The 17,028-nt window shown below is 35.9% G+C and overlaps 3 protein-coding genes across 3 annotated transcripts in view; 2 read left to right on the forward strand and 1 right to left on the reverse strand.

Annotated features, from left to right (window-relative positions):
* The window catches only part of cpne8 (copine VIII), a gene marked incomplete at both ends in the record, with an annotated part of 58,746 nt that extends 58,419 nt beyond the window's left edge, over positions 1 to 327 (forward strand). The window contains one exon of the mRNA XM_079413960.1: positions 124 to 327. Within this exon, the coding sequence (XP_079270086.1) occupies positions 124 to 327 (204 nt within the window). The remainder of the gene's footprint in view (positions 1 to 123) is intronic.
* The window catches only part of LOC306868005 (histone H3.2-like), a gene marked incomplete at its 3' end in the record, with an annotated part of 468,278 nt that overhangs the window by 18,961 nt on the left and 432,289 nt on the right, over positions 1 to 17,028 (forward strand). The gene's annotated exons all lie outside the window — the stretch shown is intronic.
* LOC306868153 (NACHT, LRR and PYD domains-containing protein 3-like) lies at positions 4,043 to 16,593 on the reverse strand. The gene is made up of 16 exons (XM_079414203.1): positions 16,506 to 16,593; positions 15,601 to 15,850; positions 15,064 to 15,158; positions 14,849 to 14,947; positions 14,649 to 14,765; positions 12,760 to 12,867; positions 12,595 to 12,666; positions 12,205 to 12,242; positions 10,319 to 12,113; positions 9,006 to 9,179; positions 8,397 to 8,570; positions 7,899 to 8,072; positions 7,581 to 7,754; positions 7,295 to 7,468; positions 6,888 to 7,061; positions 4,043 to 5,958 (listed from the first exon to the last, which is right to left on the reverse strand). Exons 2-16 carry the CDS (start codon positions 15,631 to 15,633, stop codon positions 5,832 to 5,834), a joined length of 3,528 nt encoding a protein of 1,175 aa, XP_079270329.1. The 5' UTR covers positions 15,634 to 15,850; positions 16,506 to 16,593; the 3' UTR covers positions 4,043 to 5,831.

Raw genomic sequence — 17,028 nt, forward strand, 5'->3', positions numbered from 1 at the left:
TAAATGCACAATATGCAAATGTGATTTATACTCATTTTTACCATCTAAAAGACGAGTCAAATTGATTTTTATAAAGATGTCAACTGCATATTCCTCTTAAACCTCTCTCCGATTCCTCCTCAGTTCGTTCCTTTCCGAGACTACATCGATCGCAGAGGGAATCACATCCTCAGCATGGCCCGTCTGGCCAAAGACGTTCTTGCAGAAATCCCAGATCAGTTCCTCCAGTACATGAGGAGCCGAGGCATCAAACCCCAGCACTCGTCCCACTCCAGCTCCTCCAAACCCCCATCCAGACTCGTCCAGCCGCTGCAGACGCAGATTTGAGCCATCGCACAAACCGTACGTCCTCTCTTCGGTTCACTGTCACTCTCAGGATCACACACGGCCTGTCTGAGTGAAACGCTGTCCTTCAGCATGTAGGGTGACGTTAGGGAGCTTTACACGCGGCGCTGTTCCTCCTCGGGCGCTGAGGTTTTAGGTGGTGTTTCAGACTGTTTTAAAGTATCGCGTGGCCTCTTCAGTCAAACATCAGATATGACTTCACAGTCTGTCTCACATACTATCTCCTGTTCTCTTGTGTGACAAACTACTGCAGACGTTTACAATTGTACCGTTTTTTACAAATGGATGTTTTTTTGTACCTCATGAAAACTCTGAGCTGCTTAACAATGAAATTTACTCATTTTATTACGTGACGTTGTAAATAGAGCGAGTGTGATTTTAGAAAAAGCATGAATCCACTCTCAGTACAAACGTGAGAGAAGTTTTCACGCAGATGTGCGAGGCCTTGGTTTTCATTTTGTTGTACAGTGTTCGCTTTGAGTTATTTTACTATATCAGTATTCCGTGTTCTTGGTCATTCGACTGTCTCAAACTGTAAACAATGTGTGCTCAGCGTTTGCGGCACTAGCACAGAACCGAAATTTAACAGGAAAAGCCTTACTCTCTGTTAAAGGAACAGTTCACCCGAAATGAAAAATTTGCATTATTTACTGAACCTCAAGAAATTCCAAACACGTATGATTCAGATTTGTAAGCTATCATTATTACACAGTAATCTTCAATTCTAAATTTGATTAAGTGCTGTATTACACCAATGTCGAGAAATTTCCCATAAATGTAGTTTATGATTATGAAAAGAGAAACATTTAACAGACTTTATGGTTCTAAACTAAAAAGGAGCATTAGAGACTAACCATTAGGGAATGCTCTGTATAAATTGGTTTTATTAAGAAACTCTCTGCAGTGCTGCGGGAACATTACGTTATGTATAAAAAAAAGAAAGCGAGGAAGGAGATTAAAATAGTTTGAGAACATTTTGTGTTAGTTTTATTAGATTGGCACAAAAACATCTATGTTTATTAAATATAAATCTATGTTCTTAGAACATTAGGAATGGTTTGCCAAATAAATAACCACAAGGGAATTCATGCACTAACATTTGGGGAAACTTCTGAGCATGCTAGACATACATTGGGTCTTTTCCTCTCCCAAAGTTCAGACGATTTAGATTAAACTTTAGTATTTGTATGGTGTTTGTAGCTTGATAACTACAGTCCCCATTCACTTTACTCGTATGGAAAAGAGCAGCATGAACGTTTTGCTAAATACAAATGGGTTTGGCATGATATGAGAATTTTCATTTTTTAGGTGAACTGTTCCTGTGATGACAAAACTGTAGCTGCTCTCAGTATCTATATCCAAGCACAGCCTCATACAGCGTTCAAGCATGCGCCACCCAAATGGCGTGTTTTGTTTGCGTTTGTAATCGTTAGTCTTAATTGCATGCAGTTTTGAGGTATGTTCTTTGGGGAGATTCGTTCTCTGGGTCATTCTACAATTGTGGTGACAGATGCTTTTGTTTTTCGCCAACCAAGTCAAACTGCAATATACACTATTCTTTAGAAAGACATTTTTGGAAAATTATAGAAAATGTTTAAAATTGAAATAATTTAACTGTAACTTATGTATAAATGATCTTGAAAAATCTGGAAGGCTTCTTAAAAAAACACAGAAAATAAAATTTGAACATGGTCACATGGTTTTACTCTGTTATGCAATTTAGATTTGAAAATATTGATAATTAGCAATTAAATCAAATTAAATGCTAGTATTTTATTTTATTATTATTTTTTTTTTTTGTATTACTTCTTCTAATTGATCCTGAAATTTGTAAGTGCCATTACTGCCAGTGCTAGTATTTTATTATTATTATTATTATTATTATTTTGTATTACTTCTTCTAATTAATCCTGAAATGTGTAAGTGCCATTACTGCCAGTGATTTGAATGGTTCCTATTACCTCATAGTTCACCTGAAAATGAAAATTTGCTGAAAATCGACTCACCCTCGGCTCATCCAAGATGTAGAAGAGTTTGTTTCTTCATCAGATTTGGAGAAATGTGTTTTTCCATCACTTGCTCACCAATGTATGCTCTGCAGTGAATGGGTGCCGTCAGAATTAGTCCAAACAGCTGATAAAAACATCACAATAATCCACAAGCAATCCACTCCAGTCCATCAATTAATGTCTTGTGAAGAGAAAAGCTGTGGATTTGTAATAAACAAATTCATCAAGGAGACATTTTAATTTTAAACTGTTTCTTCTGGCCAAAATACGAGTCCATAATCCATAATAATGCTTCCTCCAGTAAAAAAGTTTTTCTCCTGTTGTCTCTCACTTCCAAATCCACTCACATATTTGTTTATAACGGGTCTTGATCTGTGCATATTCAGGCCAGACCTCTTTTTTCACTGTAAAAAGAAAGTATATAAACTCATATTTTAGCCAGAAGCAACCGTTTAAATTGAAAAACATCTTGATGATGGATTTGTTTCCTAGAAACGTGCATTATTGTTGTCTTCTCAAGATGTTAACTGCTGGACTGGAGTGGTGTGGGTTACTTGTGGATTATTGTGATGCTTTTATGAGCTGTTTGGACTCTAAATCTGACGGCACCCATTCACTGCAGAGGATGTGATGCTTAATTTCTCCAGTTCTGTTCAGATGCAGAAACACTCCTCAAACTCATCTGCCCTGAGAGTGAGAAAACTTTCAGCAAATTTTCAATTTTGGGTGCACTATTACTTTGTAAAACCGCTGACAGAAGAGCAAGTCAGTCAATAGTAAAATTGTATTTTTTATTATTAAAATAAAAGGAATATTTAATATCACCCTGACAATACAAAGAAGACAAAATAAGATTGTACGATATGTTTAATTTAGAATTGATGAGTTGGACATGACATCACAATTGTAGACTGAGCCATCAGATTCTCTTCAAAATATCACATGGATCATCAACAACAAAATGATATAAAAATGTGATATTTTTACAAGTCAATCCATCAGAAGTTCTCAAGCAAACAATGCTCAGTGACACCTGGTTAAACTGCCTTTAAGAAAAATAAAAAGCTACCGACAGCACTTAACGTGTCTCTTGAGATTGCCCCAGTCAGTGTCAAGAGCTCAGATGTGCTCCAAACCCTTCATATTTCGGCAAGAAAATACATAAGCGAGCCTTTACCCCAGCAACCCCGGGAAAAAATAACTCGAGCACAGAGCTAAGACTTCATTTATTTAACATGACAGTGTGTCAACTTCAAGCTCACGCCCACTCACGCTGCATCTATACTGTATTATCTCTATAAATCATGCAGAAAACATGCATCAAAATTTAACCGTGTATGGGATGGGTTTTCTGTGTGGATTCAGGCATTGTCACTGCAGTCTTCCTCATTTACGGTCACATTAAACCGAACCTCTTCTGTAGATTATTTGTACGTTGACTTTAATAATTCACGAATGAGAAATCTGCAGCTAAGTAACTTAGAACTTCTTGTTGGTTTTAAAACAAAGTACTTTGACTGCATGGCTAATGAATTGTTTACAAGTAACAGATATTGTGCATTTAATCTCAGGTGTGATGACCCTTATTTGTGAAAGTGGTGCCAGTTTGCTGCTCATTACACCTCAAAGGGTTAGAGGTCGTGTTAGGCTGTACGCTGTTTAATGTATTTTTTTTTCTTCTTCGTTAGTACAGCACTGGCTGAACGGCATGAATTTGAGTCCTGGGTCATTTTGGTGAGAATTTGTTTAAGATGAACTTAGGTGGGCTAATAGAAGTCCCAACTCATATAAACACAGATATCGTTTACCTTTGTTAATTATGAATTCACAGCTTAATATAGCCTGCATCATGTTTGCATGAGCAGTATTTTAAATCAAATACTTATTTTGTAGATTGTTTGACTTAGAAATGAAGTTTGCCTTAATAGAGCATTTATTTGTGTTATGCCAAATTTACTATATTCTATTGTTGCATTTTTCATTTCTTTCTTTTACAAACACTTTCCTTGTGCAGTTATGCTAGTATAGCGAGGTTTTGTGAATGAGATGCATGCAGGAGCTGTTAAACCAGTGTAGTTTGGCATTGAATGCACTCACAAATAAAGTGTAGCACTTAAGAACGGATTTATTTAAAAATGTTGATGATTATCAAGATACCCCTCAATTATTGACCAAAGTCCAGTTTTATAATTATAGTTTCCATTTTAGAAACTGTGTGGAGAACGGTTTGTTATGACCAACCAGAGAAAGACTTGATAAACTCTGAATATCAATACAACGTGAAGATATGCTGTAATAATTATAATATCTATTAATGATGCCCTATTCTTATTTGATAAATAAACATTCAAATGAAACACTTTTGTCATTTTTCTGTGTATTGACTCCAATGTTACATTCTTCATTAGACAAATGTCAACATTAGGAAAAAAACAACAACTATGTGAGAGAAATAAAATCAGGTATGACCCACAATATCATGCCAAAGATTATGAAAATAAAATTTCATAAAGATCATGTACTGCCCTCTACTGTTCATACAGAGACTTGAGTTTGATTATTTTGTAAACCTAAAACGGAGGATGCATCAGTCTACAATTATCATTATTTTGATGAATACATTGACAGTTATTAATAAAACTACAAAAGGACTGTATATGAAGACAAACTTTTATGGTGACTTGACAAATCATTGCCTGATAACATTTTAGTGTTTGATTTAATATTAGATTGATATATGTTTTATACAGCTCGAATACTTTTGTTGACTGATGAGTGACTGAATTTAACGACACATTTTTTTAAATAGTTTGAACATTGACTTGGCGTTTAAGACTTAACATTGCTTGGCTGTTACTAGATGGATTGTGGTTGTTTTCTATGTGATTACTGGACAGAGATATGGAAAGATATATGATACATGCTCTCAGAAGAGGTACTAGTTCACAGTAGATACTGTATAAATATTCACAAGTCAACATATTTAGCAGCTGTCCATACCAAAACTATAATAATATCATTTAAATCTACTATAAATTTGTCTATAAACAATATATGCACTCTAAAGATTTTACAAATGTAGCAGATTTGGATCTGTATTTACATACCTCTGACTAACCCAGCAAACCTGCCATTCTTCATAGTTTCCGCTAAATGTTTTTTTAAATACTGTTCCTGATCAAGAATGAAACTATGCATGTTTCATTCTGTTCCCATGATGCCATGTCACGCACATGCTGCATATTCCATACAGATGTTCCAGGTCATTTTCCAAGTAGTAGTTTCCATGATGTCCTTTCTGTGTTGGTTTGAATAATTCAGATGATGAACAACACTGAGACCTGATGTCACACTTTCACCAGTGATCTGATATATAGCTCTCTTTCAGGTCTGCTTGACTGGATTGGTGTAACACAGCTAGGAGCAAACTTTTCCGACTCAAGGCAGTAAATGAACTAATAATGTAGTCAGATTTTCTTAAAAGCATATGCACATGTCTTTTACATTTGCTTTTTGTTTTTTTCTTTGATTTTTATGTAGAACATCCTGTTTGTGGGAGTCATCCATAGTTGCCTGATTTTCAGATATTACTGCATCCACAAATCTGTGAGGTGGACATATAAATTAGCCATTTGTACCGGGATACATGTATTGTAATAAAAATATTAAAGTTCTCAAGAATCTCAAAAATCTCAAGAACGTGTCTGGGTCAAATTTCAAGATGATAAAATCTATATGTGACTCTGGAGCACAAAAGCAGTCATAAGTCGCTGGGTATATTTGTAGCAATAGCCAACAATACACTGCATTGGTCAAAATTATGGATTTTTCATTTATGCCAAAAATCATTATGATATTAAGTAAAGATCAGGTTTCATGAATATATTTTGTAAATTTCCTACTGTAAATATATCAAAACTTAATTTTTGAGTAGTAATATGCATTGCTAAGAACTTTATTTGAACAACTTCAAAGGCGAGTTTCTCAATATTTAGATTTTTTTGCACCCTCAGATTCCAGATTTTCAAATGTATTTCAGCCAAATACTGACCTATCCTAACAAACCACACATCAACGGAAAGCCTATTTCTTCAGCTTTCATATGGTGCATAAATCTAAATTTTAAAAAAAATTACCCTTATGACTGGTTTTGTGGTCATGGGTCACATATTAGGCTTTTTATTGCAGTATTTTGAATTGTGAAATTATAAAAATTAAGTTCCATGACAATTAAGCACATTCTACCAATTTCCCATTACTGTAATGCAATGATATTCAATTCGTAATACTACAATGGATATCTTTAAATTTCAACTTTTGTCTTTTTGTTTCAGGGTGAAATATGGCCCAAACATTTACTTAAGATTCACCTGAATTGTGTGGCAAACAGCCAAAATATATACAATAATCCAATCCTGGTTTATGTTTTAAATAACAATACCTAATTTTAAAACAAGGTGTAAATTGTCATATGATATCTTATGGCATAGCACAAGGAGTATACTGTCTATATAGTAAGTTTCAAACACTTACTCAAATTCTTCTAATTTACTTTGTGGATCCTCCAGCAGATCTGAGAGTGGCTTCACTCCTGAATCCGTCAGTTTATTTCCTCTGAGATCCAGTGCTTTTAGCTGTGTCTGGTTAGAGCTGAGAGTTGATGCCAGAACAGCACACCCATCTGCCGTAATCCCACAGTATGTTACACTGCAAAGGGTTGTGCAATTATAACAATATTACTTAAATGACATATATTTTGTGCAAGTAAAATGTCAAATGTTCTGTAGTGTACAGATTCATACCTTTCAATATGTAGTTCAATTTTAAATGCAAGTTACAGTTCACAATAATATCTTTTTTTCCCACAATATAAATTCTCTCTTCATTCAGTTTGAATTGAAATGACTAATTACTGAACATATTTAGGAAATCTTTATTACCTCAGTGACTGCAGTCCTGACAGAAGATGACTTAGTGCCACTGAAAGCTGCTTCAAACCTGAATCCAGAATTGCATTAGCACTGAGGTTCAGCTCTCTCAGACCTGAGTGTTCTGATTTATTTACATGACCCATCATCTGACAGCTTTCATGTGTGAGATTGCAATTATTCAGCCTGAGAAAAGCACAAAAACAATGAACAAAATGCACCAAATGTCCATCCAGTCCCATTTGTTAATTGTGAGATGTACATTCCATGATTAACAAACAAACTGGAGGCCTATTACCATAATCTCTCTAGATGCACACGTGGGTCTTCAAACACAGGGAGCAGATGCTTCACTCCTGAGTCTGTTAGGTTATTAATGCTGAGGTCCAACTCTCTCATGTGTGATGGGTTTGACTTTATAGCAGGTGACAATGCAGAACATCCATTGGCTGTAATTTTACAGTCTGATAGACTGTAAATAGTAGAGTGGCAAATAATCATGAACTAGTGTCACGTGATACACAAAATGTGACATTATTTAATCAGATCAGTCATCTATAACCATCATGTTATTACCCTGTACATGAACACAGTCTTCTTTGTCTGATTGTAATACCTCAGCGTCTCAAGCTTGCAGGAAGGGCTCTCTAGACCAACGCAGAGCAGTTCCACTCCTGAATCCTGGAGGTCATTCAAACTTAAATCTAAATGTTTCAGGCTTGTAGATGTGGACTGAAGTGCTTGGACCAGTGCTGCACAACTTTTCCTGGTAAGTTCACAGGCCATCAACCTAAAAAAAATACCCCTAATTTAAAATTGTAGACTTAACGAAATGGGCATTTGATATGATTAAAAGTAGTGTTCATTTTTAGTGCAAAAAAAATCATATTTTAATATTTGTTACTGGGCATGGTCAAAGCAAATCAATGTGAAATTCTACAACTATGGTTACACTTGTTCAAAAATGAAACAATCCCACAGAAATTCATGAGGGATTATCACTGAACGTATATATATATATATATATATATATATATATATATATATATTAGGGCTGTCAACGTTAATGTGATATTAATAATAATTAATAATTCTAATACATATTAGAACCCACCTTAGTGTTTCCAGTTTACAGCGCTCATCTGTTAGCACATCAGAAAGCATTTTCACACCTGTATCATGCGGCATGTTGTGCGTCAAATCAAGCTCAATTAAGTGAGCTGGGTTTGACCTCAAAGCTGAGGCCAAAGAAGCACAGCCGTTTTCATCGATTCTGCAATTGAAAAGTCTACAACCACAAGAGAGAAAAGAAAAATGAAATATTTTTGTTGTTTCTTCTACACAGTTATTTGATTCATTGTAGAGCAAATGGGAACTCAATTTCAGTTGTATGTTTCTAAATGATTCTTCTGAGAAAAAGGAAAGAGTAATTTTAAACTCTTCCAGAGGTCTCAAAAATGTCTCCCAAACTGTGCTACAGCCAAAAGTCTATTTCAGCATATCTTGGAATAAACTCTGGAAAACCCCAATGGACAGGTAGCCAGTCTAAGGCCGAATTATCTGAGCTATTGTATTGTATAACTCTGAACTGTATGTCACAATTGTCCCATTTGTGTTCATTTTTTATTTTTGTAATTTGGCAGTTAACAATAGCAATTGACAATTTTTGCTACTGTAAGTCTTTTTGACATTACATACCAAGGAATCACAGTCTACTTCGTACCTCAGAGTCTCTAGTTTACACTGAGGATTCCCCAATCCGGCAGAAAGTTGTTTTATTCCTGAATCCTGAAGATTGTTGGAAGTCAAATCCAGTTCTCTCAGACATGAGAGACTTGAACTAAGAACGGAAGCCAGGCCTGAACAGCCTTTATCTGTCACATTACAACACCTTAAACTAAAAGGAAAAATAAAATCAGGTTATGTAAGTACTGTGTTCTTGGAATATGCTGACTAAGTGTTCACGTCAGTGCATACTTAGGTAGTACGTTCCTGGCATAACCAATGAGATTAGTTCTGTCAATCAATTAAAAACATTAACTAATTAATCACATGTTTTTTCTGAAATTAATTGTGATTAATCCCACCTAACATTAAACTTTTTTAATATACCTTTATATTGAAATAATTGCACATTTAATCTTCGAATTAATGTAGAAACAACATAAAGGCGGTATATTTTTATATTTGTTTAATGGCACTTTTTTTATTACTGAAGACCAGTATCGCTGATACTAATACTACTCTGATGCCTCTATAAAATTGTTCTTTATTTTCCTAATATTTAACCATTGCCAACCAACCTATAGCCATTCGACATTACATTATAATTGAGAGCTATCCATTTTAATATTTATCAGACCTTAATAAAATAACTTTAAACAATCGTCACATAAACCCATTATAACAAATGTCATATTTAGCTACCTGTGCCCTTCAGCAAGTAGGAAATATACAAAAATGTAATAAAGTTATCAAACACTAAATTCTAAATTAAATATGATGATTCCTTTAAGCTATAAAAATGATTGATTTCTTCTTTTTTCTTGAACAGACATCATAGCAGCTTGGTTAGGTCAATAGGTTATTGTGGGTGCTGTTTCTTTAAGAGCTGCCCCTGCTGAACATGACACGGATCTCACGCATTGTATTTTCTCTCAACACACTTTCCTTTCTCTGACCCACTTCAGGTCTTAAAGTCTCTATTAATGAGCTGAGGAGTTGAATCAGGTGTGTTAGATGATGAGGCTGCTCCAGGACAGTTTTGAAATCCATTTCAGAGACATGCTCTTAAATGTGACTTATATATAACATATAATACATGCATGCACAGTTTTAAGGTAGCTTTAATCGCCTTCATGACTTAACTGACCACGACATTGCATGCACATAGTTTCTTTCGTGCTTTGATATGATATGATAACAGCATGTGCTAGCCGTGTAACTGAAGAGCAAATATTTTTAACGCGTTAGACTGAAAAACATAATCGCTTGTGTTAACGTGTTAATTTTGACAGCACTAAATGAGATACCTACATAACTGATTGGGATGCTTTGATGACTGGCAGCAATCTTAACAGTCCCTCATTTGAGGTCATGCTCGGATGAATGAGCTTTGACAAGTCAAACACATCCAGTTCTTCAGCAGATGTCAACAGTATGTAAGCCAAAGCAGAAAAGCGTGAAGGAGACAGCTTTCCACCACTAAAACCATGTGTATTTATGAAGTCCTGCACTTCCTCAACCAGAGAATCATCTTTTAGCTCACTTAGGCAATGGAAAAGACTTATTGCCTTCTCCGCTGAAGGGTGGTCCCTGATTTTGTCCTTGACATATTGAATTGTTTTCATACTGCTTTCAGTATTGCTTAACACCTCATTCAGGAGTCCCTGAAGAAGAGTCTGGTTGGACTCAAGGGACAGTCCCAACAAGAAGCGAAGGAAAAGGTCCAAATGTCCATTGCCGCTTGCTAAAGCATTATCCACAGCACACTTCAGAAATTCATGCATTGAGGGTTTTTTGAAAGTACTTATGATTTTAGCATTTGTGGTCTGACTGAGGACATTTTGTTTATGGTTGACAAACACAAGAAATGCATACAACGCAGCCAGAAACTCCTGTATACTTGCGTGTATGAAGCTGAAGACCCTCTTCTGAAGCAGTCCTGCCTCTTCTCTGAAGATTTGGGTACAAACTCCTGAATACACTGATGCAACGTTGAGTTCAATGCCACATTCCCTCAAATCTTCTTCATAGAACACTAAATTACCCATTTCAAGCTGTTGGAATGCCAGCTTTCCAAGCAACAATGTGGTCTGTTTATCCCACTTCAAACCGGCTTCGGAATTCTCATCGTATTTGTGACTCCCGTGCTTGATCTGGAACATCAGGAAGTGTGCGTACATTTGTGTGAGGGTCTTGGGAATTTCACCACTCTCGGAATCACAAAACATTCTTTTGAGAACTGTAGCTGATATCCAACAGAAAACTGGGATGTGGCACATAATGTGAAGGACCTTCGAAGACTTCAAGTGTGAGATTACCCTGGAGGACATGTCTGGATCACTTATTTTTTTCTTGAAGTATTCTTCCTTGTGGGAGTCATTGAAACCTCGTACCTCGGTCACACGGTCAATGAGGTCAGGCGGTATTTGACCTGCTGCAGCTGGTCGTGAGGTTATCCATACTAACGCAGAAGGAAGCAAATTCTTGCAGATGAGGTTTGTCAGTAGGACACCGACTGAGACAGATTCTGTCACACTGGAGCAGCTCCTGTTCTTTTGGAAATCCAAAGAAAACCGACATTCATCAAGTCCATCCAAGATAAAGACTACTTTGTATTTATCTGAGTATAACACTTCTGGATCTATTTTTAGATTGAAGAAGCACTCAAGAAAGTGTATCAGACTAATTTTCTTTTCTTTCATCCCATTCATTTCACGAAAAGGGAGTAGAAATATCATGCAGACGTCCTGGTTGGCTCTGTCCTCAACCCAGTCAAGTGTGAACTTTTGCACAGACACTGTTTTCCCAATCCCAGCGATTCCATTGGTTAGCACAGTTCGGATTTGTTTAGCAGATTTGGGAGAAGTTTTAAAGATATCATTAGCCTTGATTGGTGTGTCCCATGTGGCTGGATGTTTAGATGCTGTTTCGATCTGTCTGATTTCATGTTCACCGGTGTGCTCACTGCTTCCACCGTCGGTGATATAGAGCTCCGTATAGATGTTGTTAAGCAGAGAGGGGCCGCTGTGCTCTTCATTCCCTTCAAATATACACTGACATCTGTTCCTCAACATCCGCTTATAATGACATATCCCGATCAGATCCTCTGTGAAGTTTGACATAATTAAAAGTTAGAATAAAAAATGAATGGATCTTGCTGAATATAAAAATGTCTATGACACTATTGAAATTAATACCATTTAGAACGTTTGACCTCGATTCCTTCTGCAGAATTCTGAAAGACAAAATACATATGTGAATGCAAACTATGCATTTAATGTTTAATTTAAAGTTGCAATATTAGGTTTTGTTGGTAATGTTAAACAAATGTTTGTTAAAGGTAAAGTGTGTGCTATTTTCATGTGCACAATGAACAAGCAGCAGAAAGAAAGAAAGAAATTCCTGTACATTAGATTTTTTAAATATGTGTGTGTATGACTTCTGAAGAATTTGCGAGTGAGGCAGAGGCACATTTCTGAAGGCAAATCTAAATATGTAAATGCATTAAAAGCATTTGTATGTATCTCATGGTAGCAAACCTTTATGCATATAATCGTTTATAATTGCTTAACAAATTGCTAACATACTTGAGTTCTATACGGATTGATTCTCTTCTGAAGTCGTAAGGATAATCCATCGACTGCTTTAGCTCAACCAACCTGAAATAAAGAAATATTCCAAAAGAAGTGAGTTTTTATAACATACTTGTTTGAGGCAGAATTAGTATGTTTATAAGAAGTCTGTGGGCTCACTTGTGTTCAGGCGTTTCTTCCTTAAAGGATAACGGGGAAGACATGGATGGATTCCCCAGAGACACATGACTTGGTGCTGGTATAGCAGTATTATGTGGCTTGTTCAAGCTATAAATAAATAAATACATATATTCATATGTTTCTGTCAAAGCAAATTATGTTGTGGGCTGCATAAGGTGCATATGCAATCATGATTTAAAAATTAAATAAATAAATAAATAAAAACAGCCCAAACCTTATTCTTGCTTTTGGGAAATGCAAAAGTACCTTAAAGGGTTAGTTGACCCAAAAATGAAAATTCTGTCATTAATTACTCACCCTCATGTCGTTCCAAACCCGTAAAACCTCCGGTCATGTTCAGAACACAAATTAAGATATTTTTGATGGAATCTGAGAGCTCTCAGACCCTCCATAGACAGCAAGGGTCCTTACACGATCAAGGTCCAGAAACGTAGCAACGAGATCGGTAAGACCATGTGACATCAGGGGTTCAACCGTAATTTTACGAAGCTACGAGAATACAATTTGTGCGCCAAAACACAACTTTATTCAGCAGTTTGTCTCCTCTACGTCAGTGTCGCACCATTTTGGAGAATATCCGCTGGATGGAAACTGCGTACGCTCTTCTGTATCAGCCGCACCGCACGGATACGTATTCTATGTATATTTACGCTTTAATTTGAACGAAAACAGCGCATCTGGTATGCGGCTAAAACACAGAGCATACACAGTTTCCGTCCAGTGGATATTCTCCAAAATGGCGCTTGGGTGATGTGGAGGAGACGAATTTGAATAAAGTCGTTATTTTTTTTCTTTTGCTCACAAAAAGTATTCTCATAGCTTTGTAAAATTACGGTTGAACCCCTGATGTCACATGGATTATTTTACCAATCTCCTTGCTATGTTTCTGGACCTTGATCGTGTAAGGACCCTTGTTGTCTATGTTATCTCAAATTTCATCAAAAATGCTTAATTTGTGTTCTGAACAGAGGTCTTACGGGTTTGGAATATCATGAGGGTGAGTAATTAATGACCTAATTTTCATTTTTGGGTGAACTAACCCCTTAAGCCAAAGTACACTGTAGAAACCAGTGGAACAAGCCATTGGTCTCTACAGTCAGCTTAGGTTCAAGATGGTTTTGAGAAATGCTGTAAGCGGCACTTGAAAAAATGCAGAAATAATCAGGTAACCCCAAAACACAAATCAGGGCTGCGCAATTTTCCATTTAAGACAAGGTCAAAATAAGTCATATCTGTAGCGGCTCTGGGCACATGATTCACATTTTTTTGGTGGGTCAGTTTTCTTCTCAGTGCTTGACATCCTGTGGTTCCTATCAACATTCTCATATTCGGAACTTTTTGTTTTTTTTTTCCAAATTGGTAGAAAAATTGTCTATGATCTGCTTACACCCACTACTGAGTGTTAGGTTCATGAGTGGATCTTCATGTTTAGTTTAAAAAAAAAATACTTTTACATATTTTTATGAATCAAGTTATACAGACCGATACAAAATCACCAATTAGTTAACAATTTTTCCATTTTCTCCGGAGATTGAGCTGGTTTTGTTATATTGAAAAGACGTGCAGTTTAAATATTCTTCAGAATGTTTTTTTGGTGTTCCACAGAATTAAAAAACATTCTTAACATTATTCATATTTGTTGATTATGTTAAACTCTATTGTTCAAAATCTTCATGAAATTAATTCATTTATGAGCAATTTGTATTATAGTCAGATGTGTATATTTCTATATATTTCTATATTTCTTGTGATGCAAAAATTGCTGAGCAAGTGAGCTAGACACATTTGACTAAAATGAATATTTAAATGCATCAAATGCTGTTACATTCAACAGAAACAGACTGTTGCTGAACACACTGCTAACATACTTCAGTTCTGTAGGGATTGGTTCTCCACGGATGTCGGGAAGAAGACTCATTGACTGATCACTTTTCATTGACAAACCGCTGGGCAGAGAGAAGTCAGAGTCCTCACGAGTAATCGACCTTAAACAAAGAAATGTTTTAATGGGGACAAGATTTCATTGTTCGTGGCAATATCCACCAGTTTATCAGCCCTATGATCTCACCTGTGTTGAGAGGTTTTCTCTTTCAGGGTTAACTGAGGACACATGGACTCATTCCCTGAAGACATGTAACTCTGTCCTGGTGAAGCAGATGTGTTCAGGCTTTAACATAATAATAATTAAAAAAAAATCAAATAGACAGCTGGCATAATGTATTTTCATGTTGAGTTGAATCGGGTGCAAATATAATCAAACGAATAAACAGGAATCATACAAACCTCATATCAGCCAGTTCTATGGCAGGGCCTCTTTCCACACTCATTTTACTGTTTGAATGACTAGTCTTCATTAGCTCAACCAAACATTTTTCAGCCTGCAACAATAGATTTATATTTTTTATATTCATGTTGAGTTGTATCTCGGCCAAATATAGTCCTATCCTAACAAACCATACACCAATGGAAAGCTTATTTATTTAAGGAAATTTTACCCTTATGACTAATGGTTTGTGGTCCAGGGTCATATATGAGTCTATTTTTTTAAGTGAAAAAAATCATGCAAATTGCAATCAAAACTATTCAACCCCTTTGACCTGCAAGACATTCTGTTACTGTTTAAGGCATCGGTAAATACAATGTTTAATAATACACAATTGAATGACATAAGGTTGTTAAAAAAAATGGGGGGTCAAACTGGCTCTCAGCATTCATGTGCAAAAGTATCCAAAAGTGAAGAGAGTTTTGAACTCCTTATAACCTCCAGTAAATGTTGTTTACAAGCTTCTGTCACCTTTCTACTGGAATCTTGGCACATACCTCTTGTGCAAACGTTTCCAGATCACTGATCATCTTTGATTTTCACATTGACACTGTTTCTCTGCTCAAGAACATTGTATGATTGATCCCTGAACCAAGCCTCACTGATACTGTATGTGATGGTTGTCCTGCAGGACAGTCCAATGATCATCAATCGTCAGTCTGAGCATGGAAAGCATCACAGTCTTTGCCTGATAATAGCCACTTCACACAACCATGACGTCCTTCATACAGGCAGGATTTCCACTTCCTGCAACAGCAAAGCACCCCATAACAAGACCGATCAACCTCCATGGGAATGCTGTTCATGACTCTTATAGATTTTTTTTTTCCTTCTTTCAAGTCTCACAATTCTTCAGCAGTATATCGAGGGTTTTTTCTTAGTTGCTCCGGTCAAACATTTTAGTGATAATAATTTAGAAGTAATATTGTGCTTTTTCTTCAACGCCCTCAAAGGTGCAAAACACTTTCAACATGCAAGGCTTTCTCTATGTAATAAAACTATGAACTTGTATATTATTTGCTGTTCAACTTTGACACATCATAGGCTAAATTAATGTATGCATGAATGTGTGTGAGCTAATTAAGTTTTGTTATAGACTTTGATTTAAAAAGTGATTTAAAAACAACAGAGCTAGGTTGGATAATTGTGACATAGCTGCAAAAATAATAAATGCTGTAACTCCAAAATATTACATTTTGACATTATCACTTTTAATATGCGACTAAACTGTTATAAATGCAAAAAATAAAAATAAATAAAATAATAAATATTCCAGTCTCTGGAGGTTTGAATAATTTCACATAACATACCTACACATAACTAGCCTACAGTACATAACTAGCCTACAGTATGCTACATAAATGTTTCATATTTTAAACGTCAATCATATTTTATTACTTACCTCACAATATAGATTTCTGCATACTTATGAGAATAAAAACATTTTAGCTCCAGGTAGGTCAAGCTTTCTCTGCTTTCCAACTGTTTGTGAGTATTATTTTTCATGTCCCTTTCTTCAATAAAATGGAATGCAGCTCTGCCACTTTAGGCAACATGAACCCTGAAAGGAACAGGTTCTTTTAAAGGAACAGCACACAATAAAAGCAATGCATTCTCACTGACTGTGACGCTTGCTTGGACCCTTCGGCATCACTTTTTAATACCGCTCTTTCCTTTTAACTCAAACCCTTTAGCATTCTTCCTCTTTGACGTATTGTTTTCAATACACAGACACAAGTGGTATGAACATTTTTACCAACATGATGATGATGATGTGTGTAATTACAATGAAAATAACTAATATTTTCCTTTCTCAATTATAAACTCAGTCGGTCCAATGGCAATAATGATGCTAGAGAATTGAAATAATCTGTCCATATTCAATTCAGTTCAATTCAATTTTATTTGTATAGCGCTTTTAACGA

The sequence above is a fragment of the Barbus barbus genome (genome assembly GCF_936440315.1).
Source record: "Barbus barbus genome assembly, chromosome: 50".
Lineage (NCBI taxonomy): Eukaryota > Metazoa > Chordata > Actinopteri > Cypriniformes > Cyprinidae > Barbus > Barbus barbus.